Below are 26,815 nucleotides of genomic sequence, written 5' to 3' on the forward strand. Positions count from 1 at the left end.
ATCAGACAAAAAAAAACCTTGAAGGTAAAAAGCATTATTAGAGATACAGGGCTACATACATGATGATACTAAATAAATGATACTGAAAGATTTCATTCTCAATTTGCATTCCTAATTCTAATACACAATTACAAAGAGAAACACAATCCTTTAACAAATAATAGAATACATGGATAAAAAGCCAGGAAGGATATCAAAGATATCAGCAGCACCATTAATAAGCTTAACCTAAGGAACACGTACACAGATGATATCCAACAATTATAAAACATATAGTCTTGAGGCGCCTGGGTGGCTCAGTCGGTTAAGCGTCTGACTTCGGCTCAGGTCATGATCTCATGGTTCATGAGTTCAAGCCCTGAGTCAGGCCCTGTGCTGACAGCTCAGAGCCTGGAGCCTGCTTCAGATTCTGTGTCTCCCCCTCTCTCTGCCCCTCTCCTGCTCACATTCTGTCTCTCTCTCTCTTAAATATAAACATTAAAAAATTTTTTAAAACATAGTCTTTTTTTAAAAAAAATTTTTATTCTTTTATTTTAGAAAGAGAGCATGCGAGCAGGGGAGAGGGACAGAGGGAGAGACAGAGAGAATCCTAAGCAGGTTCCATGCTCAGTGTGGAGCCCAACATGGCCCTCAATCCCACGACCCTGGGATCATGACCTGAGCAGAAATCAAGAGTTGCTCGAACGACTGAGCCAGCCAGGCGCCCCCTAAACATACAGTCTTTTCAAGAACACATGGAACATTGACTCATATTGATACATGCCAGGCTCCAGGACTCGGTTTGACATATTTCAAGGGATTCACATCATACAGACCATGCTCTCTACCCAGAATGCAAATATGTTATAAACCAACGAATTATAAAAATAATCATGTTAATAATTTCTACTTCTGAACGACTTCTGAACATTTCTAGGGCCAAAGAGAAATCCAAACAGGCATTATTAGAAGCAAACTATAGTAAGCATGTTACATATCAACACTTAGAAGAAGGAGCTATAGAGGAACCTGAAGGAAATACATAACCTTAAATATTTATATTAGGAAAGAAGAAAGGCTGAATTACAAAGGTAAGTTTCAAATAAAGGAAGGAAATGCCAAAGAGAGGCACAAAGAGCTTTGAAACAGAACGAACATACAAGAGAGAACTGGGGAGTCATCGCTATGAACTCTGCGAAGACGAAACTCATAGTAAAAAGTAGCGAGCGCAACATTTCAACCATAAATCTGAAAATTCAGGCGAAGTGGGCAAATTCTTTGAGGAGTTAAGTACTGATCACATTTTTCAATACGCTTAAAGTATTTCATAAGATGAATTTGTACACGTAGGCTTAAATTGAGACTAAGGCATCCTTAAACCAAAAAAAGGTCCATACCATTTATAGGCAGAAAACCTTTTGTTTTTTAACTTCAAAACTCAGGTGACTGAGCAGAAAAATTGTGGTTTGGTTTTTTTTTTTTTTCACACCCACAGCAGAGACAGGAAACCCCACCTGGGTGCTTTAGATGCCTCAAAAGGTCACAACTGTTAGCAGGACTGAGCGTTCGGCTGGCAGGCCAAACGGAAGTGGCACTTACTTGCCCCAGATGAAGAACGGAGGTGCTGTTGATAGCTCACCTTTGCACCATGCTTCACAAAGCCTGCGGATTCTCTCTCCTACGTGCTTCAGCTACTTACGTGGACACACATCTTCTTACCTTCAGTACAAACAGTTGGAACGGCCACCAGTTGTCGGACAACACACGTGCCAGGCCTATACCGGATGCCTTATGGATGGTCTTTTTTGTTTTTTACTGTTTATTTATTTTTGAGAGAGAGCACAAGCAGGGGAGGAGAAGAGAGAGGGGCGGGGAGACAGAGGATTCCAAGCAGGCTCCACGCTGACAGCAGCAGGCTCGAACTCACGAACCTCAAGAACGTGACCTGAGCCAGAGTCAGCCGCTCGACAGACTGAGCCGCCCAGGGGCCCCACAGATGTCCTTTTTGGTCCTTATGATGCAATGAGGTGCTACTGTCCCAGCTTCACAAAGAATAGACGAGTGAAGTAACGTGCTCACAGGCTCGCTCTTAATCAGGTGAGAGTCAAGACCCAAGGCCAACCAAATCCACCTGAGGCCTCCCCTCCATACGCCCTTTTAAGCACAAGGGCTCCAGGGGCTCATCTACAGAGCACAACGCATCCAAAGCAGGCTGTATCCAAGCCCCACTCCCTGCGGCCCGGACCAGGCACCCACCTTCCGGATAACGTCCCGCAGAGCAAAATACTTGTCAGTGAGGTCCCCTGCCTCGCTCAGTGGGGCGTCATAGTCGTAGCTGGTGGGCTGTGGTTGGTAGGGGATGTTGGCCCCTGGAAGACAAAAACATGCCACCGGTAGATACTGAGGGCCCTCCCCCCTGGGACAAGTTCTTTGGGATTTCTGGGCTCAGGGTTGTTGTCGGGGGAGAACATAAAGGGCACATTAGAACCCACTGTCAAATGACACAGAGGTGGCCCTGAGGAAGCAAGGTTTAGAGAAACGCGTTTCTTCCAGCAGGTGGCCCTTCACAAGCACCTTAGAGCCTATAAGGCACCGTCCCTGCCCATTCGCCCAGCAAGAGCCCTCAGCGGGGACCCCAGCAGATGTCACCACCACTGAACCAGCAGGGAGCTGAAGCTCCCACAAAATGAGGTCAGTGTCTCAAACGTGTCATGGCAGGCTTCTGGCATGACTCCACGTCTGCGATCGTTCGCATGCCCTCGGACACAACACGGGAGATGACTGCAGACACACGTTACCCCACAGAGTCAAGCGTAACCATGAGGCCTCTAGCGCCTGTGCCATCAGAGGACCTGCGGTGTCTTCTCCCGGCCCCTTCAGGAGCAAGTCACGCCCTCACTCCCCCAGCTCCCGGGACGGCTGGCTGCTGACAGCTCTCAGATGCGCCCTCTGCTCTCGGGCCTCTGCTGGGCCACGCTGCCAAGGTTATGGCCCTCGGGGGACAGCGCATGTGCAACAAGTGACCACGAGGGCTCAAAAACCCAGCCCCTGGTGTCCCAGCTCCAGAGCTCTCTCTAGAACCAGCCGAGCCACTCCAGAACTCCCTCCGGCCTCAACTCCCTCCCAGTGCCCAGGGCCACCACCCACACTCTCTGAAGGTGCTGCTCTTGGAATGTGCCCCAAGAACCTCCCGCTGGGGAATCACGGTCCGTTTCCCAGGGAACGAAACCCGCCACAGAGACCAATAACACTGATCATACTGTGTACGCAAAGACTAGAAAGGTAAAGGGCCTTGCAATTATTGTTCCAGGGGCAAGGTCTGGACCAGTGGGCCCCGGCCTTGTCACAGATGATGTTCACAGGCAGGAGACTGGGTGCATTGGTGGGTAGCGAGCCTGTGCTACTACATAGAAAACTTACCCATGCAACATGGAGAGCCTGTTCAGATTCCTAAGCCCCACCGCACCGGAGATTCTGAGTCAGCAGGTCTTAGGTGGGACCTGAGACTCTGCCTTCCTTTAAAAGTTTTTTTTAATGTTTATTTATTTTTATTTTTTTTTATTTAAAAAAAATTTTTTTTAACGTTTTTTTATTTATTTTTGAGACAGAGAGAGACAGAGCATGAACAGGGGAGGGGCAGAGAGAGAGGGAGACACAGAATCGGAAGCAGGCTCCAGGCTCTGAGCCATCAGCCCAGAGCCCAGTGCGGGGCTTGAACTCACGGACCGCGAGATTGTGACCTGAGCTGAAGTCGGACACTTAACCGACTGAGCCACCCAGTCGCCCCAATGTTTATTTATTTTTGAGAGAGAGAGAGAGAGACAGAGAGAGAGAGAGCACAAGTGGGGGAGGGGCAGAGAGAGCGGAGACACAGAATCGGAAGCAGGCTCCAGGCTCCGAGCCATCAGCACAGAGCCCAGTGCAGGGCTCAAAGTCACGAACTGTGAGACGAAGTCAGACGCTCAACCGACTAAGTCGGGGTCTCTAACAGGCTCCCAGGCGATGCTGATGCTGGCGCCTGTGGACTAGTAAGGCTCTGTGCCAGGCCTTTCTCTTCTAGTCCTGAGAGCATTTTGCAACACAAGGGTGTGAGAATAAAGCTGCTTTAGGATCATCTCATACCATATCTAACCGTTAAGCAAAGGAGGCACAAAGTCTGACATTTCACCTGTGACTTAGTAAGAACTCCTTGGTCTGATCCCACAGCCCGTGAATGATGGCGCCACCTTGGGGGATCCTACTGGACCTTGGGGGATCCTACTGGTGGTGGAACTGACAGATGAACGGGGCCGAGGATCAGGTCAGCCCCCCAACACCCCGTTTCATTAGTTCTCTCTGCACAAAATCTACATGTCTGAGGGACTGGGACCACTTAAGCAACTGAACTGACCCAGTCCTTCCTTTACCTCGCTTTTTCTTGACTGGAGGCAGTGGCCTGCCCACAGATCCACCTGCCTGTGGGGATACATACATTAAAGCACATCCTTTGCTGTGAGATGCAAAGAAACATGAAACCATATCCCTTGTTGCAAGGAGCTCATCTCCTTTGTGGCCCCTCTCCTACCTCTAATGTGGCAGTCACCTTGCCCACCTTCCTATTTATATGAGTGGCACCACACCAGGTGCCTGCCCCTAGAGCTTACACTTCAGAGCTCACTCTCACAGCTGAGCTCAATCAGTGGTCACCAAGTTGAACTGAACAAATGTGACTCCCAGAGACAAAATCACAGGCCAAGGGAAGCCAGGCACGGAAGCTGGCCAGTGGGCCAAAGGATGGACTGAAAAACAAAGTCTTTGCTCTGGTTTCACCCACAGAATCTTTCTCTGGATGCCCTCAGGCCACCCCAGGGCAGTGTCGGAGAGAAAGCGCGCTAACTCAAGCGTCCTCTGCCCGTGGTAGGGAGTGCAAGGTGGGAAGGCAAACGAAACGGCAAGGCTCACCGCTCCGCAACGCTGCACGTCGTGCGAGAAGTCCGGGGTGGCCTGGGTCCCGCAGGAGGCCTCACAGATGGGGATGCATGCAGGCAGAGTGGGGTGCACACACGTGCACGGACAGGTGCATCCCCCGTGGGCAGGACGGGCAGTGAGCTCCCTGCCAGGGGCCTTCCCTCTCACGGCGCTCCTCTGGGATCTGGCCTGAGGAGCGACCACAAAGAAGCACACACTGGCCCTCCCCCATGCCCCCCAGGAGACCAAGCACTAGGGCAGGTCAGAGAGGCCCACAAACACGGGAGGGGCTGGTTTGGGAGCTGGTGCAAGGGCTTTGGGATGTAAGAGGTGGTCCAAAGGGCAGTGACCAGCTTTCCAAGGCCCAAGTTCGAGTTCTATCCCCTGCCAGCTGAACGGGAAACCTGTGGACTTTTTTTTGCACCCTGCTTTTCTGATCTGTAAAATGGGTCCATAATCTCTGGCCTAGATGAGACTGCTATGAGAACTAACTGAGAAAACAGAGGCAGAAGAGAGACTGGTTATTTATAACAGGGTCAGGAGCAAGGCAAAGGATTGAAGACAACTTCCATTTTCTGAGTGGTCATTTTTATAGATCTAAACTTTCAAAAAAGAATGTATCATTTTATGTAAAATAGTACAAGATAAAAAAAATTGTATCGTGAGCTACAAAGTTCCCCCTAAATATCAGTCTTCATTCCTGGACTGGATGCTTGGTACCATCCCACGAATGGAAAGCAGGTGGAATCCTTATCTACTGAATGAAAAAGGCGCCACAAAATCTTAACTGTTTCTAATGAGAAGATGGGCACACAGACATGATCTAAAACTTCAATTGTCATACTGTGATCTTTTAAGAAGTGACATCTGAGTTTTGCAGTATCTCCCTTCTTGCCTCTAATAACAGTGATGATGTTGGTAACACTAATGATGGTAGTTACTAATAACAGTAACACTTGTAGGCAAGGTCTTCCGGCCCATCCCACCTCGCACAGAAGAGAGCTGTTCATTAGGGTCAGATCCTGGGAGGTTCAGGCCAAATTAAGCTTCCAAAACTCAGCACTGGGGGGCACCCTCAGTGATTCAGAGAGAAAGGGCAGCTGTGGAGAGGGGTGAGGAAAGAGCCTGAGAAAAAGGCTAATATAGCATGACTTGCCTGCGAAAATCAATGGCAGTGAAGAGAATTTTTCATAATTTTTCCTGATAAAAAAGGAGAGACCATACAGGAATGGGAAACGGTACAGCCACTTTGAAAACAGTATAGCAGCTCCTCAAACTCTGATCTTAAGAGTTAGTTACCCTATTATCCAGCAAACGCCCTCTTAGGTACACGCCCAAAAGACTGAAACGGGGATTCAAATGAACACTTACATGTTAACGTTCATAGGAAAATTATTTATAATGGCCAGAATGTGGTAACAACTCCAATACCCATCAATTTGACATCTGGATGAACAAAATGTTGTATATCCGGGCAACAGAATATTATTTATCAGTAAAAAAACTAAAGTACGGATCCCACAACATGGATGGACCTTGAAAAGAGCCATCTTTTCAACCTGCCTAAGGGGCAGAAGTGAAACACAAAGCCGACCACATAGCGTATGATTCTATTTATAAGCAATGCCCAGAATAGGCAAATTCACAACGACAGAGAGTACAGACTCATGGTTGCTAAGGGCCGGGAGGAGAGAGAGTGGGGAGTTTCTCCGGTAAGGGGTTTCTTTTTGGGGTAGTGAACATGTTTTGGAACTAGGTGGTGGTAATGGGTATGCAACTTTGTGATACGTGAAGCACCACTAAACTGTGACTCATGAAATTGTGAGTTTTATGGTATGTGAATTATATCTCGACAAAACAAAATGTTTAAAAAAAGAAAAGAAAATAGATCACAGCAGAATACATGAACAAGTAAGCTCTAGCCAGAGACTATGGGACCTACCCAGCTACCTTGTTTAAAACAATAAGGTTTCTGGGGGGCACCTGGGGGCGCAGTCGGTTCGGCATCCGATTCGGCTTAGGTCATGATCTCGCAGTTTGTGAGTTCAAGCCCCGCATCGGGCTCTGTGCTGTCAGCTTGGAGCCTGGAGCCCCCTTCAGATTCTGTGTCTCTGCCCCTTCCCTGCTTGTTCTCTGTCTCTCTCAAAAACAAATAAACATTAAAAAAAAAATTTTTTTTTTAAACAATAAGATTTCTGGGGCATCTGTCTGGCTTGGTCGGAAGAGCATACGTCTCTTGATCTTGGGGTTGTGAGTTGGAGCCCCATTACTAAAAAAAAATAAGTAAACTTGAAGATAAATAAATAAACAATAGGCTTTCTAAGTGGACAGGTTCTGTTCCTTAAGAAAAAATTATCGTGATTTTAAAAATTATGTACGCAGTTCTTATATATTAGGAAATTTCTATATATTAGAAAACAAAAGTTGTCTGTAGGCACTCCCTACCCCCAAATCAACCCCAGAAACATTCTAGCATAAGCTTCCATGAACACGTTAAACTGCTCTTACCATTCCAATAAGCGAAATTGGTCCCACCTATAAACATGTACCTGCAAGGAAACAAGAGAACAGACATACTTAACTACGAGCCCATAGCTATGGAGGGTGCCCTCCCTTCCAGAAATTACCACTCACAAGTTCACATTCGCCCCATGGGCAAGTACGTCATGGAGGGAGGAAGCTACCACTTCAGTCCTCACTCTTGAGTGAGGTTGGCCCCAGTGGTCTAACCAGCCAGTATAGAATTCAGAATTCACCTAAAAAGAGGAAAGGACAGGGAGCTCAGGACAGACTCATGACCTTCAGACGTTGGCACTTCTCTAGAACCATCACCCTATCTACCCCACTGAGCGATGGGTAGAGCGGGCCGTGTATGTGTACTGCTTAACCCAGAGCTGGGGGACCAATGAGGGTCACTGCCCAAACTCAGTTTTTAGGTGCCAACAATACAGGTATTCCTGAAAAGTTGTACCCGCAACAAAATTTTGTTAGCCATCCCCCAGTTTGAACAAGGCAGGAAATTTTGGTGGGCAAAAGAATCCGATGGCAAAATATTTTCACCAAACTGTCAGACCTAAGTTCGCCCGTTGTGTCCATCCGGATTTTCAGGTCACGGGTTGGCGTAAGCTGAGGGGGACCTGCCCGAGTATTCTGCGAAGCAAACCCCAGGCACTTCACGGCTCTCTAGAGCACGCCCCTTCCACGCCCTTCGTCTGGAGAAGGAGGAAGAAACCTGGACGTGTTCTGGGGCTGCCTGTGTCAGGGTTTGGGAAACAGCTCCATCCAGTCTGTGAACACAGGTTCTGCACTGCTCAGAGACCGTGCTCAGGAAAGGCTGTGTGCACAGGTCGGGGGCAGCCTGGCCGGCTGCACAGAAGGCACAGGACCCCAGCCCTCAAACTGTGCCGAGAAACAAGGGCGACGACTACGGACAAGGGAGAAGCTGAAGGGCTGTGCGGACCTGCCCGGACGTTCCTGTCGCCTCCTCCTCCTGGCTGCCTCTGCGGCATGCCAGAAAGCCCCCGGACTCAGCCTGTGTTCCCCAGGATGCCTGTCGGAAATGCCAACGCTCGGGCCCCACGCGGGCCGTGTGTCTTACCCAGATTCCTCCGCGATTCACACGCACATTAAGACGGAGAAGCTCTGTCGCAAAGAGCTCTCAAGAAACACAGACCTGAACTCAGACGCTGGCCCTGGCCCTCGCCAGCCGTACAGCCCCGGCTAAGTGACGTGTTTTCTGAGCCTTGGCGACAATGGAGAAAACGACACCCCCCGTGAGAGGGGCCATCAGTGCCGAGCGGGAGGGAGCATGAAAGAGCACGGAGCCCGAGTCATGGCAGGGCAGGCACAACTGTCCCCACTGTGTTCCACGCCAGTGCTGTCACTGTGCCCAGAGGGCCACGTGCCCCCGGTCCCATTCAGCTGCGGACTCCGCAGCCGGAAAAGGCAAGGACCTACCCCCTTAGTTACTGCAAGCAACCTCGCCTCAACCCACAGCTCACCCCCAGTTCTTACCAACGGTCCTCTGGGCTCACTCTTTCTCTGGATCTGGAAAGCAGCGGTGATGTTGGCATCTGGAAGTTACGAGACGGAGAAGAAAGGTCAGTCGTGGGAATGATAAGTCAAGTAAAAAGAGTCCTGCACAGACCTTTAGCCTGAGGCCCTGCCCTTGGCCCACAGGGGGCCTGGAACATCCCCCAGTCAGCTTTAGGCTGGACCCACACCATCCATCCGAAGGATGTGTGGGGATCACGGAACGTTACTTCTTCTCAGAGCAGGTCCCTATGGTCTTTCCTGACCGCCTTGTCTCAGGAGATCACGTCACAAGCTTGTCTTCTCCACCTGGGTTTCCCCGCACGTTTTGCGTCCTTCTCTCTTCACAGAGAGGTCCATCTGGTTGACCGAGATGCTCCCTACAGGATGGGGCTTGCTCTGAAGACACTTCCTTGCAGCCTCCACGGCACCCCCACACACATACTAATGCCACAGCTACGTGCCAGGCCATTAACAATCAAAGGGACAGATGTGGTCTCATTGTCTTTTTATGCCTGAGTCACGGCACACACTCTGATTTTGAATCTGTACATCGTCAGCCATTCCAGGCCACTTGCTCTTAAGTTCTCCTTCTAAAATACTCCATTAAGACGCCTGTGTGTGGGCTTGCTCCCTCTGTCTCCTTTCCCCCTCTGAACGGGACTAACCTCTCCCCACGGAAGCCGTGGGCTGCCTTCCTGCAGCGAACGAACAAGCACGAATAGTATTTCTCTAACCAGAGCAGAGGGTGCGCTGGCCCCGAAGTTCACGATCCACTTCCCACAGCAGGTACCCGGCGTGGAAATGACACCAGCCAAGACCTTGAAATAACCCCTTGCCCCCTGTAAGGCCAGGCTTCAGGAGAGGACGTGCTGGTCAAGAGTGGAATCTCATTTACTTTATGGCTGTAAATGTCTCAGCATTAAGCACCGGGTGGCATTCAGATCTTTCAGTTCTGTTCTCATGAGCCTCGTCCTGTGACCTCACCCTGGGCGCTGCCCCGTCCCACACACGTGAATGAAGCGGCCACGAGCCCCACCTGCCCCACATACACTGGCCTCACGTTGGTCTGTCTTCGACCCACAGCCGGAGCCACTGTGCTCTCACCCCACATGCACATCAGCCTTACAGCAAAGTCAGAATAACCTTCAAACTGTCTCTCCCGACACAAGGATACCGTGCTTTTCATCACTGTGATGGGAAGTGCGCCAAATCAGGAGGAAACCAGAGTGCCGCTTCCTGTGCAGCCCTTTGTAGACGAGTTATTTCATCACCAAACACTCTGAGCAACGCCTCATGTTTCTAGAAACACTTCATTCACTTAAAACCAGCTCTTTTCTTTTCTGCGAATGTAGAAGAAGCTCTTTAAAAATGCAACTTCAGGGGCGCCCGGGGGGCTCAGTCGCTGGGGCGTTCGACTCTCGATTTCGGCTCAGGTCACCGTCTCACGGTTTGTGGGATCAAGCCCTACGTCGGGGTCTGCGCTGACTGCACGGAACCTGCTTGGGATTCTCTCTCTCTGCCCCTCCCCTGGCTCGCGCTCATTCTCTCAAAATACGTAAAATAAACTTTAAAAATTATTTTAAAAATAATACATAAAAAGGCAACTTCAGCCTTCCACACATCCTTCTCAAGAGAAACAGTGCTGGTCGTGCCATGGGGGTGGAGCCTCTTACACTGTCAGGAAGGCAGCAGGGCCTTCATGCTGCTTGAAGGGCAGGTCTTTTGTGGGGGGGAGGGGGGGGAGGTTGACATTTAGTTTGAAATAATTTCAACCTTACCCAAGAGTTGTGAGAAGAGAACAAAGAACCCGAATTCCCAAAGGACCGAGATTCCTCAGTCGTTAACATTTTGCCACATTTGTTTTATCAGTTTGTCTCTCTCTCTCTCAGTACAGTTACTTTTCTCTGAACCATTTGTGAATAAGTCGCAGGCATGATGGCCCTTTACCCCTAAATACTTCAGGGTACATTCCCCAAAGAGCATGAGCATTCTTCAAATAGACACAACACGATTATTTAAAAAACGGGGGGAGGTTAACATGCAAACAATCCTGTTATCTAATCTACAGATTTGATTCCAAAAATGCAATTGTCCGGGAATGGCCTTCTTAGCACAGATAGACGGAAAGCGGGCAAATCCGGTGCGGGGTCCTCTTCAGGAGCATACACTGCCTGTGGGTGTCCTGTCCTTCATGACAGCTGCTCCCTTAACGCTTGTCACAGCCGGGAGCCTGCGGGGCCGCGCCGGCCGCCCCGGAATTGCACTCGCTGGGCCTCCTGCAGCTGACACGGCCCTAACCGGTGAGGCAAGGCCTTTTTGCAGCATCTCCCCGACCGCCCGCGGCCCGCAAGGGTCACGATGTTGAGTTCCACGGAAAGACCACGCTCGTGTAGGGAGGCTCCCCGCATTCCAGGGCGGGGCCACACCACCCACCCGGTGGCCGACCTGAAGGACGAGCCCACGGCCACCGCCGCCAGGGGGCGGAGCTCCTAGCAGCCGCCCTTGCGAGCAGAGCTCTAACCACGCAGCTCCCGCCCTAAGGGCCCATCGGCCTCACTCAAATAACTAAGGCGAGCCACAGGGGGGCGCTGCACTACTGACTCCGTTTGATCCGTCGGGGAGCATTTGGGAAATCTCGCTCAATGTACCCACTGCAAACGCGCGGCCCGGGGTGCCGGCCGGCGCCCACCGCCCACCGCCCACCGCCCACCGCCGAGCCTGCGCGGCCTGGGCGCGGTTCTCTGCGGCGGCGAACACCGACCTGGGCCGAAGTCCACGGTGGCGTAGATCCCCTGCAGCGCCCCGCACTGCAGGAACTTCTCGTGCGCCCCGTCGGTGGTGAACAGAAGCACGTCCCCGCCCAGGTGGTCGCGGAAGCGCCGCTGCAGGAAGCGCAGGTAGTCGTAGTCACAGGTGAAGTAGCTGCCGTATTCGTTTTCAACCTGCAAGTTAACAAAGGGGCGGGGTCAGGAGATCCCGACCGAGTCCTTCCAGGCAGGCTTGAGCCCCTGCCCAACCACTGCCAAAGCTCAACCGTTGCCCAAAATATCTCCTAGCTCAGTCCTCAAAACGCATCTTCCAAAGGGCAACTCAGCACGCAAACTTGCCGCCCCACCTCCCACTCCACCAAAATAAGAAAGACAAAACCACCGTGTCAGATTTTGGATTGTAGTGATGCTCTACCCTATACTGGGTAATAGATCCTTTAAACGTGACATAAACAACACCTTCCCACGGTAGAAGTATTAGACAATGTGGGGAAATGCAAAGAAACTAGAAAAACCGTGTGTTAATCCCATTACTCAGAGATAACTGCTATGGGCATTCTGGCTCAGCCTTCCAGATTCACACACACGCACACCCTAGATACACGGAATGAAGCACAGAGACTGTTCTGTTCTTAAAACTGGTATGTATCATCATAATACATGCACCAGTTACAACACTGGCTTCCCACCTTCAACACACTATGCGAAATGTCCATGGAGGCGACAAGGGCAAGTGCCAGATAAGGACGTACTGCCGTTTTTACTCCACCTACTGCCAAGCTTTCAGGGCGTTTCTTGTTTTTGTTCTTAGTAACCAATTGGCTCGGTGTGCATTCAACAGCATCAGTGGTTTTCGGCCAGGAGTTATTTTGCCCCCAGGGAACATTTCACAAGGTCTGCAGATGCTTTGGGTTGTCACATCTGGAGGGGGAGAGCGTGCGGCTGGCACCTGGTGGGTGGAGGCCAAGGGATGCTACCAGGTAGGCCCACTGCTTGTGAGCCTACACAACGAAGGGTTTTCAGGTGCTGTGAGTGGCACTTGTGCCGAGGGTGGGAAATGCTGCCCTGGGGCACGCGTTCTCCCATTCCCCACGGGGACGCACCCATCGACAGGGCATGCCCAAGGAGGTAAAAATGGATCCTTACAGGAGAAAAGAACACCTTACTCTTTCTTATATGTAAAGCACAGATGTATACACACACACACTTCTACAGTAGATCAGAGGTATTAAAATTTCGTGGGCAGGAAATTAGAAAAAAATGTCTACAGGGGCGCCGGGGTGGCTCAGTGGGTTAAGCGTCTGACTTCGGCTCGGGTCATGATCTCACGGTTCGAGGGTTCGAGCCCCCCATCGGGCTCTGCGCCAACAGCTCAGAGCCTGGAGCCTGCTCAGGATTCTGTGTCTCTCTCTCTCTCTCTCTCTCTCTCTCTCTCTGCCCTTCCCCTAGCCCGTGCTCTCTCTCTCAAAAAAAAAATAAATAAATAAACGTTAAAAAATTTTTAATTAAAAAGATGTCTAAAAAGGCTTTTTAGGGGCAATAACGAAAAAGAAGTTAAGAAACATTGCTCTAAGGCCATAAAATGAATGACCTTCAGCTCCACCCAATATATCAAAGAATCTTAGAGGTATGACACTGAGTGAAAGGCACACCCCACTGAGAAATACAGACAGCTGTTACAGAAACTTTTGCACGCCCAAGTTCTGTCGACCAATGCCAACTTCCTTCTTTTCTAACCCCTGGGCTTCGGTTCCATTCCAGAACCACTGGGGGCGGCGGGGAGAGCATGTGAGGTGTACCCACGTGTGGTATGACCTCAGACACGTGGGGAGAAGAGAACGGAGACACAACTGGTCAGGGAGGAAAGTGGACAAAGTGCCAGGAGGGCCTCACAAACGGAGGCACTAACAGGGGTTCTGAGAGTCACATGGATGCCAACAAGCCAACTGGGAAGGCCTCCAGGCAGAGGAGGGCCTACGTGGACAAGAGGCCACCATGAATTTGGTGGCCAGTGCGAAGAATTGTTAATGATATGAAAAAATGCTTATGACCGTAGGCTCAAGCAAGAAGAGTCAGGTAAGAAACTGGTCAGTTTACACGGACTCTGTAAAAAGAAACGTTTTAAAGGCATGGGAAAAAAAAATCAAGGAAATCTCCCCAGAACGTAAAGAGCTTTGCTTCTGACTCCAGAAGCAAATTATGGTTTCTCTGTTTTCTTACATTCTTCCATGCTTCCCCACACTTACTTATTTAGTAATCAAGGGGCAAAAGGATTATGGAATTCAAGCGGGGGGAGGTGCGAAGGGCAGAGGCAGAGGAGGCGGCGGCTGGCAGGGCCCTGGCAGGACCCACAGTCAAGTTCAGGTCGTCCAAGGGATGCACACAAGAAATGCCCCTCACGCAGCCAATTTTGCTCTCCTCTGCGGAATTCATATCCGATTACACTCCTCATGGCATGTCGACGACCAAAAGGTACAGAAAAGTTGTGAGCGAAGCCTGAAAGTGACTTGGCAAGAAGCAGAGATTTAAAAACGAGGGAAACTAGAGAAAACCCGAGGTGAACACAAAGGAAGAAGACCCATTCGTGCGAAGCCACACTCACCTGCAGCCTTGACATCTTCACGTGGGAAAACGGGCTCCTATAAGCTTCACCAGTACAGACTCAAGACGGGTGGAGGGGCGTTCAGTGCTCCGGGAGCAGTGAGCTGGCCTCTCTCCCCCATGCAGGGTCAGAATGGCCACTGTGGCCAGGTCGGCCTTCTCATCGCCTCATTCGACCTACACCTGAAGGGCAAGAGGGTGGCCACGCTCCCTTCCCACAGGGACCGTTCCTACAACGGCCCATAGGATTGTTCCTAAGAAGGAAATCCTGCCCACACTTCTCTAGGGAGTTGCACTGCACCCCCTTGCCGTTTCAGGATGCAGCCCCTTTTACATTTGTTCCTTGGCAAATGACTAATGAACATGGTTTTATGTGTTATTGTTGTTGTTTTTAAGTTTATTTATTGAGAGAGAGAGAACATGAGCAGGGCAGGGGCAGAGAGAATCTGACAGCACGGAGCCCGATGCAGGGCTCGAGACTCACAAACTATGAGATAGTGACCGGAGCCGAAAGCAAAAGTTGGGACGCTTAACTGACTGGGCCACCCAGGCGCCCCGGTTGTGCGTTTCACCTAAGTAATTTTGCAAACATCACAAATTGTTGCGGGTCAAATGCCCCAATTTTTCACGTGGAAAATACTTGGCACATGATGTACCCACAATATACCGGTCCTTGCAGAGCAAAGAACACATGGAAGGAGGAGAGTGGGGGCAGGAAGCAGGAGAGAAAGCAGAAGAATGGCCCCAGTTCACCACATCCTCTTTCAAACCAGCATGAACTGACTGCCTAAGCAGGGCAGACACCAAATCATTTTAATCCGTGTTGCACCCCCTCAGCCACAGGCCAACGTGGCAGCAGAGAAAGAGGCAGGCCACGGGATCAGTGGGCCTAGGATGCAATCCTGACTCTGCCACCTGCCCACTGGGCGACCTGGGCCAAGTCACTTCACCCCTTTGAAGTTCTTCTTTTCAAAGAGACATCGGTCGGAATAATTGCATGGAGTCTGGAGGGCAGTCAGCTCAGGGTCCGGTATACAGCAGCCACGAACGAAAATGCCTCCCCAAAGTGTGGCTTATATAAAATCACCAGCTGTGGCACTGCCTTGCAGAGAAACAGGCTTGTGAGGCCCACCTCTGCATCGCTCCCGGGTACGATGCGGCCGGATGAAAGCCTTCCCCGCCCCCCACCTGCCCGTGCTCATCTCTGAGGTTACCTGCACGGTTATAATGGGCCCTCCATGCTGATAGAGGAGAGGCTTCATCTTGGGCAGAAGGACTCCCAACCACTTGTCCACGGCTGCAAGGTAATCTGGAAAAGAGGACAGGTTTAACACCGTTCCACAGCTTTTGGTGCACACACACACTGACGCCCTGTCACCCTGGGGCTCGCAGCCGAGATCGGGATGTGCCGGACTCAGCGAGACTGAGATGGGGTAGCTGCACACACTGATGTGACAAAAGCTGTCCCACAAGGAGCCATCTGCTCAGCGGGTTCCCAGTGGAAAGGAGCACATGCATGGTCTCTGCCCCACCACGGGGACACCAGGCCTGGAGCGCAGGAGGCTGGTCCAGCCCATGTTTGTTGAAGGAAGAAAAGGGTGCCTGAAGGGAGTGTCTTTCTCTCTGTCACAGTAGGATGGGTGTTTTTTTATTTTTTAAAATGAAGCTTTAATAAATGAAATACTGACACTGGCAAATGGAGATAACAGAGCGCACCCTTTGTAAAGAGGCCGTGAGGACGAAGTGAGGTAATACAGGTAAAAACATGAGTAATGTGCTGGGACTGCAAACCGGAAAGGTAATGCACTAAGAAGGATGTACGCGTAGAGCACAGGACACCAGCCTTTCGCACAGCAAATTCAATCAACGTTAGCTGCTCTTCGGACCGTCCCGAGACCAGCATCTTCAGGAGGCAGAAATGCAGCTACTGGGACCTTCTGCCTCATCAGGGTTTGCAGCGAAAATAATTTCTAGTCGTTGAAAAAGGCCAGAAAAAGACTATCATTTTACAGATCGCCCTGTAAAGGTCAACAAACGAACTGTCATTTTGATTAGCCAGATGCTATCACTGGGCATGCAATTATTGAGAAAGTAGGAAGAGAAAGCATTAAAGTCAGTCGGTCAACCGCAAACAGGGCCCAGTGCCAGTTCAGAGTCACCAGTTTATCAGCAAGATCTGGCCAAACAGTTCAAGACAGCCTTATTTCCTACGCATTCAAAGTCTGCAGTGGACACTGACTAACACACTTCCACTAAGCCTTCCAAAGTGTCTGTGCAGAAGAAGCCCAGCCTTCAAAACACCTGCTGCTTTTGGTATAAAATGTCACGAAAGACATCATCATTCTCTCAGGACACCTGTAACAACTTACCTGGATCAGAAGAACGGAGAATAATCGACTCTTTTAATAACAGCCAAGCCGGCAATCCTCCCTAGGATGGGGGGTGGGGCAAAAGGAGGGAGAAGCCATTATGAGGTCTCAAGGCAGAGAGAAATTACTCTTAGCGGTGAGGGAAAAGAAGACTTTCAGGGAAGAAGGGGTAGTCGAGGCGGGCTTTGTGGTGTAGAACTTTCAGGGACGGTAGTAATCATAACTTCCTTTTACTAGTAAGATGACATCACATGAATGGAGTGTTTGGAGAATAATCAAAGCTTTTATATGGCTCATCCCACTTAATTGTACAACAACCCTGTGAGGTAGACGGAGCCCGTACCGTTAACCGATGGGGAAACTGAGTTATGTGAGCACCAAGGGGAGGACGCACGCCTTCGGACCCTTCCCTGTTCCTCTCTGCCTAGACACCTCCTGAGGTAAAAGATCCCTATGCCGGCTGTAGTCACAGACTCATTGTCATCTGGAATGGGAAACTATTTAAACTGCTTTAACTCACTTTGCCCCAGATCCCTGCCAGTCAGCCCGCCCCTGTCACACGCACCAGCCGGGCAGAGCCAGGTCTGGCCACACTCACCATGTCCCACTCTGCACAGATGTAGGGTCCGGGCCTCAGGATAACCAGCAGTCCCAGCTCATGGGCCAGCTTGAGAAAATATTCCACATCATGTTCCCCAGAAAACTGGTACTGTCCTGGCTGGGGCTCGTGAAAGTTCCAGGGCACATACCTGCCAAGAAACACACAGCCCCTTCTTGGAAATAGCTCAAAAATCCAGTTGTCCTATGTGACTTTTCTTTCTTTCTTTCTTTCTTTCTTTCTTTCTTTCTTTCTTTCTTTCTTTCTTTTTTTAAATGTTTATATATTTTTGAGAGAGAGCATGAGCTGGGGAAGGGCAGAGAGAAGGGGGCAGAGGATCTGAAGCAGGCTCCGCACTTACAGCAGAGAGCCCGATGTGGGGATTGAACTCAAGAAGCACGAAATCATGACCTCAACCGACTAAGCCACCCGGGCGCCCCCTCATGTGAATTTCTAAGCTGTCAGCAGAACTGTAAACCCTCAGGACACTCACATAGCTCCCCTCGGCAGCCTCTTGGGAAAGAGGCCTTGTCTTGAGTTTTCAGAGCAGTTACCCAAGTGAACCAAACTTGGTGGGGGGACACATTTCAGTTTATGACCCACAAAGAATGCCCATTCCTATTTAACAACTTAAAAAAACCACAGAATTACATAAACATTAATTACTACTATGTATAAATTATATATACCTGTGGATGGCTTAGGGAAAATGAAAATACCTGTGCTAAGGTAATAAGAGATATTTATTTTTTGAAAATGCTTTTTAATAAAAATAAAAATTAAGAAAACCCCTCCAAGGCAAGGGAAACCAAAGCAAAAATGAACTATTGGGACCTCGTCAAGATAAAAAGCTTCTGCACAGCAAAGGAAACAATCAGCAAAACTAAAAGGCAACCAACGGAACGGGAAAGATATTTGTAAATGACATTATCAGACAAAGGGCTAGTATCCAAAATCTGTAAAGAGCTCACCAAACTCAACACCCCAAAAACAAATAATCCAGTGAAGAAATGGGCAAAAGACATGAATAGACACTTCTCCAAAGAAGACATCCAGGTGGCCAACTGACACATGAAAAGATGCTCAACATCACTCATCATCAGGGAAATGCAAAGCAAAACCTCAATGAGATACCACCTCACACCTGTCAGAGTGGCTCACATTAACGACACAGGAGACAACAGATGTTGGCGAGGATGCGGAGACAGAGGATGTCTTTTGCACTGCTGCTGGTGATGCAAGCTGGTGCAGCCACTCTGGAAAACAGTATGGAGGTTCCTCAAAAACTAAAAACAGAACTACCCTACGACCCAGCAATTGCACTAGTAGGCTTTTATCCACAGGATACAGGTGTGCTGTTTCGAAGGGGCACACGCACCCCCATGTTTATAGCAGCACTATCCACAACAGCCAAAGTATGGAAAGAGCCCAAATGTCCATTGATGGATGAATGGATAAAGAAGATGTGGTATATATACACAATGGAGTATTACTCGGCAGTCAAAAAGAATGAAATCTTGCCATTTGCAACTACGTGGATGGAACTAGAGGGTATTACGCTAAGTGAAATTAGTCACAGAAAGACAAATATCATATGACTTCATTCATATGACTACTTTAAGATACAAAACTGAAAGGGGCGCCTGAGTGGCTCAGTCGGTTGAGCGTCCGACTTGGGCTCAGGTCAGGATCTCACGGTTTGTGAGTTTGAGTCCCGTGTTGGGATCGGTGCTGACAGCTCGGAGCCTGGAGCCTGCTTTGGATTCTGTGTCTCCCTCTCTCTCTGCCCCTCCTCTGGGTCGTGCTCTGTCTCTCTCTCTCAAAAATAAACATTAAAAAACAAAAAAAGATACAAACAGATGAACGGAAGGGAAGGAAAGCAAAAATAATATAAAAACAGGGAGGGGGACAAAACATAAGAGACTCTTAAATATAGAGAACAAACAGAGGGTTGCTGGAAGGGTGGTGGGAGGGGGGATGGGCTACATGGGCAAGGGCATTAAGGAATCTACTCCTGAAATCATTGTTGCACCATATGCTAACTTGGATATAAATTAAAAAATAAATAAATTATTACAATAACAAAAAACCCCTCCAACCCTTGTGTCCTCCTACAAGAGATTTTGTCAGGAGCAGCACGCAGGAAGTGACAAAAACATGGGACACAAACTGGAATATGGAGCCACCCACTGCCATCGCAGAGGTCTCTCGGATGACCCCTGGCTTATGGCCCTTTTCCACAATCCCATGGCTTTAGGGCTCCTTGGGACAGACAGCCCCGGTCCCCCAGAGCTTAAGTGTTCAACTACAGGGAGGAAATGGATGCCCCAGGCCGCTGCCTCTGCATTTTCTCACCCTTTATCTTGAAGAGGCTATCAGCAATGCTCATCAGTAGTGCAAAAACCAGAGTGGCCAGCCAACCCAGCTTTTCTCCCAATTAGTCACCTTGCAACAGCAGAAGAGACGAGGAGAGATAGTTATTGGGGTAATTCTCTATCTGGGGTGAGAGAAGTACCCCAGCAGAACCACAAAGAAAAACTGGGATTCAGGAACCTACCTAACCTGGCACACTCCCCCAAGAACTGAGAGAAGCTGTGGCCGCCTATAAACATTGCTACCTTCAAGTTCTAGGGAGACCTCTGGCCAAAAATGGGCACTTGGGCAAATTTCAGTCTCACCAGCCATAAAGGGGAGTGAAGGGATGGAATCCTTCGTGTAAAGGGCCCTGCGCACGGCAAGCACTCAATCACGGTTACTTCCCTTTCCTTTCAAAGCTGATATTCACTTCACGATTTCCATTGACAAGGTTCAAGATCGGAAGAAGTGGTTAATTATCTGAAGATGGGCCAGTCGGGCTGAGGACAAGCCCCTCCCAGAACACCAGGTTATGCTGTTTCCCGTTCTGAGCAATGAAACCGCTAGCCGCGCGGAGAAACGCAGCTGGCGGCAGCCCGTCTCCAGGCGCGGGTGTCTAGGCCCAGGTGAGAGCCCAGTGCCCTCCTACTTACGTCTGGATGGCGTTCAGCCCGGCCATCTTCATTTTCAGGAGCCGGTCCTTCCAGTAGAAGCGGGGCACCCGAAAGTAGTGAATGCTCCCCGAGATGTAGCGGAACGGCTGGCCATCCTTGAGGAAGCGGTTGTGGCTGTAGTCGATCTTGAACGTCCTCTGGGAAGCATTCTACGGGGCAGGGATGGGGCCACGTGAGAACTTCCACCTTCCCCATCTCGGGAGCAGAAACTCTCAGTGGCAGGTGGCCTCCTGCCTGTTTCATTTGTGGAATCTGCTGATCGAGTCAGTGCGTGGCTTCTGGGCCCAAAAGCAAACCGCTGCCCAGACGGTGGCTACTGCACTCAGGCAACAGAAATCACCCCTGTGCAGGATTCCCAAGGGCTTACTTTTCCAGAGGCCAGCACTGATCTGGTAAAGACCTTGCCGGAGCTGACTCTTTCCTTGATCGAGCAAAGCCCAATGTGCTGGGAATGGAAGACACAATCACACCCTCCCTCCCTGTGGCGGTCACTCAATGGAGCACTGGATGCACCTCGACAGTAATGTCACCCAGGTGCAGGCAAGGCATGAGAGGTCTAGAGTCCTGGCTGGTGCTCTAAGTCTGGCAGTGACCAGGTGAACTCTCTCGAACCCACATCTCCACTGCCATAAACATGCAGGATGTCTGATGAGATGAATTCAAGCCAATCTGTTTCCAGTTAGGGGCTGCAATCCCACTGGTGAATCATGAACCCAGTTTGGGCAACGACTGGCACTTAAAAAAATTTTTTTTTGATTGACGCTTTTTTAGTAATAAAATATCAGCGTACTACACATAGTTAAGACAAGTATTGGTTTATGAAACGGTTGTTACGTATACAGATGCAGAGTTGCATCAGATGTAAGTCTGTACGGGGTTGCACTGGAAGGCGTGTTCCTAGCAAAATCAAAAAACCTAGGCAAATCAAATTTCGAGAAACACTGTTTGGAGATCACTTCAGAAGCTGAAATGCTAGAATTTGAAAGGGAAGATGTCAAAGGGGAGGCAGAGAGAACACTGCCCTCTGGTGGATGGAAGAAGGCAGTGATGGGTCATGGGTGCCAACAGGACCAGAGCCATAAGAAACCAATTAAGTGCTGTCCCCCACTCTTGGTAAGATTTCCTGCGCAGCTTTAGGAATTTTTTGTTTAATGTTTTATTTATTTTGAGAGAGAGAGAGACAGAGTACAAGTGGGGGAGGGGCAGAGAGACAGGGAGACACAGAATCCAAAGCAGGCTCTAGGCTCTGAGCTGTCAGCACAGAACCCGATGTGGGGCTTGAACTCGTGAGCCACAAGAGCATGACCCAAACTGAAGTCAGACACTTTACCGACTGAGACACCCAGGTGCCCCTAGGCTTTTTTTAAAAACCCTTTTTTTTTTTTCTTTTCCATAGCAGCACCACAGTCCATGACAGTTTTGGAGGTCTCCCTTGAAGTAACTGTGACAGCATGAGTCCTAGATCACACCTGGCCTGAAATCCAACTTAGGGAGTTAAAGCACCGTGATGGAAAGTTAAACAACTCAGAGTAGATCGTTTAGGGGTGAATGGACAGCTTTACTGTAGGTGAGTTCACCTCAATAGACCTAACCAAAAATAAACAAATAAATCATGGGGCGCCTGGGTGGCTCAGTCGGTTAAGCGTCCGACTTCGGCTCAGGTCATGATTTCACAGTCCGTGAGTTCGAGCCCCGCGTCGGGCTCTGTGCTGACAGCTCAGAGCCTGGAGCCCGCTTCGGATTCTGCGTCTCCCTCTCTCTCTGACCCTCCCCCATTCATGCTCTGTCTCTCTCTGTCTCAAAAATAAATAAACATTAAAAAAAATTTTTTTAAACAAGTAAATCATCTAAGAATCATTTTTTATTTTAATTTTATTTTTAAGGTTTTTTTGTTTATTTAGAGAGAGACAGCGCAATTGGGGGAAGGGCAGAGAACAAGGGAGAGAGAATCCCAAGCAGGCTCTAAGCTGCCAACGTAGAGCCTGACACGGAGCTCCAACTCATGAAACCGTGACATCATGACCTAAGCCAAAATCCAGAGTCGGACGATTAGCGACCGAGGCTCCCCAAGAATCTTTTTTTTTTTTTTTTTAAGGCCGGAGTGTCAGTTTAATATTACTTTGTTCCTCTAGTAAACAAGGCTTTAGCTGCCTTTCAAAGGCAAGAAACTCCTAAAGAAACTCACAAAAAATATAAAAGCTACTTCTTTTACCAGGTGCCCAACGGATGGGTTTGAAGACATTTTCACGGCATGTATGTGACCAGGTGGCAAACAAGGGTTTCCCACACATTCCGTGAGTTCAGAAGCAGCGCGTGAGGTGGGGAAATTCTGGGGACGGGTAGCAAAGGATAAGCAACCGGGAGAAGGACAGGCTGTTTGAAGCCCTCTTGTCTAGGGCAAGGGGCTCGGAGGGACAGAAGATGTGGTGGGTGAGAAATGTCCAGCAGAAAGGGACTCAGGTCTCTGTCCCACTCGGTGCAGCAACGTCCCTGCATCGAAATAACCCCCGAATCCAGCCCCAATATCTCCCTCCCATCCATTTCATAAATATGGCCAAACCCCTACTATGTGCTGAGGAGTAACAGAGGGAGCCACACAGATGTGGTCACAGCCTGCACAGAGCTTCCCTGTGGCCCGGGACAGACCCAGGGGTCAACGCGGTGAGGCCCAGGTGGTTAGAGCAAGGATAAAACCTTCACATCGCACAGCTTAACCCACAGTGTTAGCCGTCGACTGTGTCTCGATAAAGCTGGGGTCAGGATTAGAGCGGAATGCTGCGGAGGTAATAAATGGCATGTAACGCAGGTGTGGGACACAAGGACAAGCTTCCCAGAGGAAGGAGCCCTGGCTCTCAACTTGGGCCACACATCAGAATCACCTGCGCCAACTTTTAAAAACCGCCAAGTCAGGCCTCACCCCCAGACATCAGAGCTTAATTGATCTTGGGTGGTGCCCGGGCACTGGTGTTTCCTAAAACTGCCCAGACGATGATGTACTACTGTACGGCCAGGGCTGCAAACTACTGGCCTGAGCTGAGCCCCAGGATGAGGTGGAGTGAGGCAAGGGGAAGGACACGGGCAGAGGACACAGTGTGGGGGATGCAGAGAGGGAGGCCTGGGACCTCGGGACGGTGCAGTCAGGAGCTGAAGATGGGCAGGACCAGACCAAATGTGCCCCAACATCCAGTCATGGGCCTGGGCTTCAGGCCAAGGGCCACGGACAGCGACTTACACAGAAGAGTGCCTGAAAACACGGTTTTCACATGTTTGGCACTCTGGCAGCAAAAAGGAAGCAGAGTCAGGGACCATGGTGACGGCAGCGCGTGGGCAGTGGACGGGGTGGGGGGGGGGGTATAAGTCGCAGGACCGGGGTGGGTGGTTAGAGGCAGGACACAGGGGTTAACCTGAAGAGGCTCCCACTGGCCTCAGGTGGAAACACCGGGGGCATTTAAAAGAAGAGAGACTTAAAAGACATATCATCGGGGGGAAATAAAGACCGTATAGATATTAACACCTGTGGGTTACACCTACATGATTCCTCTGCTCAACCTCAGCCTCTTTTTTTTTTATTTTTTTTTAACGTTTATTTATTTTTGGGACAGAGAGAGACAGAGCATGAACAGGGGAGGGGCAGAGAAAGAGGGAGACACAGAATCGGAAGCAGGTCCAGGCTCTCAGCCATCAGCCCAGAGCCTGACGCGGGGCTCGAACTCACGGACCGCGAGATCGTGACCTGAGCTGAAGTCGGATGCTTAACCGACTGAGCCACCCAGGCGCCCCAACCTCAGCCTCTTAAAAAGGGAACAAGAAGACATTATGTCCCTCATGTTGTCACTCAACAGGAGGTACACAGCCCCACCTAAAGCAGTCCTCATTACTGAACTTGAATCTCAGATGAACCGTAATCTAATGATAACACAAGGACGCAAAATGTGCCAAAGGCAAAACGAGGGACATTCTAGAAGCCCGATGATAGAGCTGCTCCAGCAGATTGATGGTATTAACATCAAACAAGATAGGGGCACCTGGGGGGCTCAGTCAGTAAGCGTCCCACTTCGGCTCAGGTCATGATCTCGCGGTTCGTGAGTTCGAGCCCCGCGTCAGGCTCTGTGCTGACAGCTCAGAGCCTGGAGCCTGCTTCGGATTCTGTGTCTCCCTCTCTCTCTGCCCCTCCCCCATTCATGCTCTGTGTCTCTCTCAAAGATAAACAAACATTTAAAAATTTTTTTTGAAAAATCAAACAAGATATTGTTAGAAAACAAAAGAGAACTTAAGAGCCACAATAACCTAATGCAACATGGGATCCTGATTCTAATGAACTGCCAAAAAAAACCCCCCAATGTTACGACGGGGAAAACTGAATACAGACCAGGCATTGGGTGGAATTAAAACTGTTCATTCTGTTGGCTATAATGATGGCATGGTGACCTCACACACACACAAAAAAGTTCTCATCAGAGATACATCCAGAAGTATTTTTAAAAATATCTTTTTGCATGTCATGTTTATTTATTTTTGAGAGAGACAGAGCACAAGCAGGGGAGGTGCAGACAGAGACGCGGAGACACAGGATTCGAAGCAGGCTCCAGGCTCCGAGCTGTCAGCACAGAGCCTGATGTGGGGCTGGAACTCAGACTGTGAGATCATGACCTGAGCCAAAGTCGACGCCTAACCGCCTGAGCTACCCAGGCACCCCCTAGATACATCCAGAAGTATTTCTGGGTGGAATGACAACCTCTGAGGTCACTACAGATGGAAAAGAAAAAGAGCAAACAAAAAAAGCAGAGCTGATCATCATGGAAGCTAGGTATGGATACATGGGTATTCTCTTTGTCCCTTTGTGTGTCTGTTTTTAATTGCAACACTGTTTAAACCAAATGCAGCTTAGAGGCTCCGGGGTGGCTCATCTGGTTAAGCGTCTGACTCTTGGTTTCGGTTCAGGTCATGATCTCAAGGTTCATGGGTTAGAGCCCCACGTCGGGCTCTGCGCTGACAATGCAGAGCCTGCTTGGGATTCTGTCTCTCTCCCTCTCTGCCCCTCCCTGCTTACAATCTGTCTCTCAAAATAAATAAATTTAAAAAAAAAAACGCACTTCAAAATAAAGGCTTTTTCTCGGTTATAAGAAAAACAAAAGCATGGTTCATGAAAAGACTTGTAACAAATGTTCGCAGCAGATTTATCCATCATTGTCCAACACTGGAAGGAAGCGAATATCCATCAACAGAGCTATTGGGGCTTCCAGGAACACGGATACATCTCAAAAATGTCATGCTGAGTGAAAGAAGCCCTACACAAAAGGTTCCCACCGGAGGAGCCCATTCATGTGAAGCTCTAGAACAGGCAAATCTAATCTATGGTGGGAAAAAAATGAGAGGAGTCGCTGCCTTTGGGAGAGGGACGCAGGCATTGCACGGGAAGGAACACGAGCGAACGTCCTGGGGTAACTGTAATCTAGCTGAATGAGGGATCTGGACTATACAGGGTTGTGCATTTGTCATGTTCACCGAATGGTACCCTTAAGGTTTGTATACGTCACTGTATGTAAAGTTCACCTTAAAAGGGGGAAAAAAGAGCGATAAACAAATACTGATCCCTAGTTAATGATACAGGACCCGCTAAAGTACTCAGAGTGGGGAGTACATGAATGCCTGCAGCTTACATCCAAAAGATGGGGTGGACTGATGAGTGCATGGATGGCCACCATATGTTAATGGTAGGGTCTGGATGGTGAGCATAAAATTCTTTCAACTCTATGTGTGAAAATTTGTCCTAGTAAAACAATGACACAAATAAAAAAGCCAGCGGGGGGAGTGGGGGGCGGGAATTGGAGAAAGGTGGTCAAAAGGTCCAAACTTCCGGTTAAAAGATAAAGAAACACTAAAGATGTGATGCACCGCATGATGGCTGTAGTTCACACTGCTGTGTGATACACGGGGAAGTTGGGAAGAGAGAAACTCCTACGAGTTCTTATGGCATGGAGAAAACCGTTTTCCCTTCTTTTCTTCCTTTCCTTTCTGTTGTATCTATATGGGAGACTGATGTCAGCTGAGCCTACTGTGGTGATCATTTCACGATATACATAAATCAAACCATCATGCTGTATGCCTTAAACTTGTACAGTGATGGGCGTTTGTCAGTAAAACTGGAAAAATAAATATAAATAAATAAAATTAAAAAGTGGACTGATGAACTGAGTTACGGCTTCTAGGCTAAGGGCATTGTGCATGAGTGTACGTACCCCCCCTGCCCCCGCCACGATTAAGTATTAGGCAGCCCCTGAGACGAAGGGCATGCTCTTGACCTTGCAGGAACAGCTTCGATACGTAAAGAGTTAAAAGAGAAGGTTGAGAGTTGTTTTTAAAGCATACCCATGTCAGCTGCAGCCCTCGTGGACGGTCCTCTGTGAGCTCAGTACACTCTATGCTGACAGTGTCTCAGCCCAGACCCACAGCTTGGGACTCTGTGCCTTCCTGCCACACATGGGAACC

General features: G+C 49.4%; 1 protein-coding gene across 3 annotated transcripts in view; it reads right to left on the bottom strand.

Moving 5' to 3' along the window:
• Positions 1 to 26,815, bottom strand: part of GLB1 (galactosidase beta 1) — an 86,453-nt gene that overhangs the window by 42,635 nt on the left and 17,003 nt on the right. For all 3 annotated transcript variants that reach the window (XM_027040566.2, XM_027040567.2, XM_027040564.2), the window contains exons 2-10: positions 20,306 to 20,475; positions 17,298 to 17,448; positions 16,700 to 16,760; positions 15,545 to 15,639; positions 11,723 to 11,903; positions 8,941 to 8,999; positions 7,561 to 7,682; positions 7,435 to 7,475; positions 2,236 to 2,348 (exon numbers count right to left, since the gene is read on the bottom strand). In XM_027040566.2, the coding sequence (XP_026896367.2) occupies positions 2,236 to 2,348; positions 7,435 to 7,475; positions 7,561 to 7,682; positions 8,941 to 8,999; positions 11,723 to 11,903; positions 15,545 to 15,639; positions 16,700 to 16,760; positions 17,298 to 17,448; positions 20,306 to 20,475 (993 nt within the window). The remainder of the gene's footprint in view (positions 1 to 2,235; positions 2,349 to 7,434; positions 7,476 to 7,560; positions 7,683 to 8,940; positions 9,000 to 11,722; positions 11,904 to 15,544; positions 15,640 to 16,699; positions 16,761 to 17,297; positions 17,449 to 20,305; positions 20,476 to 26,815) is intronic.

This window comes from Acinonyx jubatus, chromosome C2 (assembly GCF_027475565.1).
Source record: "Acinonyx jubatus isolate Ajub_Pintada_27869175 chromosome C2, VMU_Ajub_asm_v1.0, whole genome shotgun sequence".
Classification (NCBI taxonomy): domain Eukaryota; kingdom Metazoa; phylum Chordata; class Mammalia; order Carnivora; family Felidae; genus Acinonyx; species Acinonyx jubatus.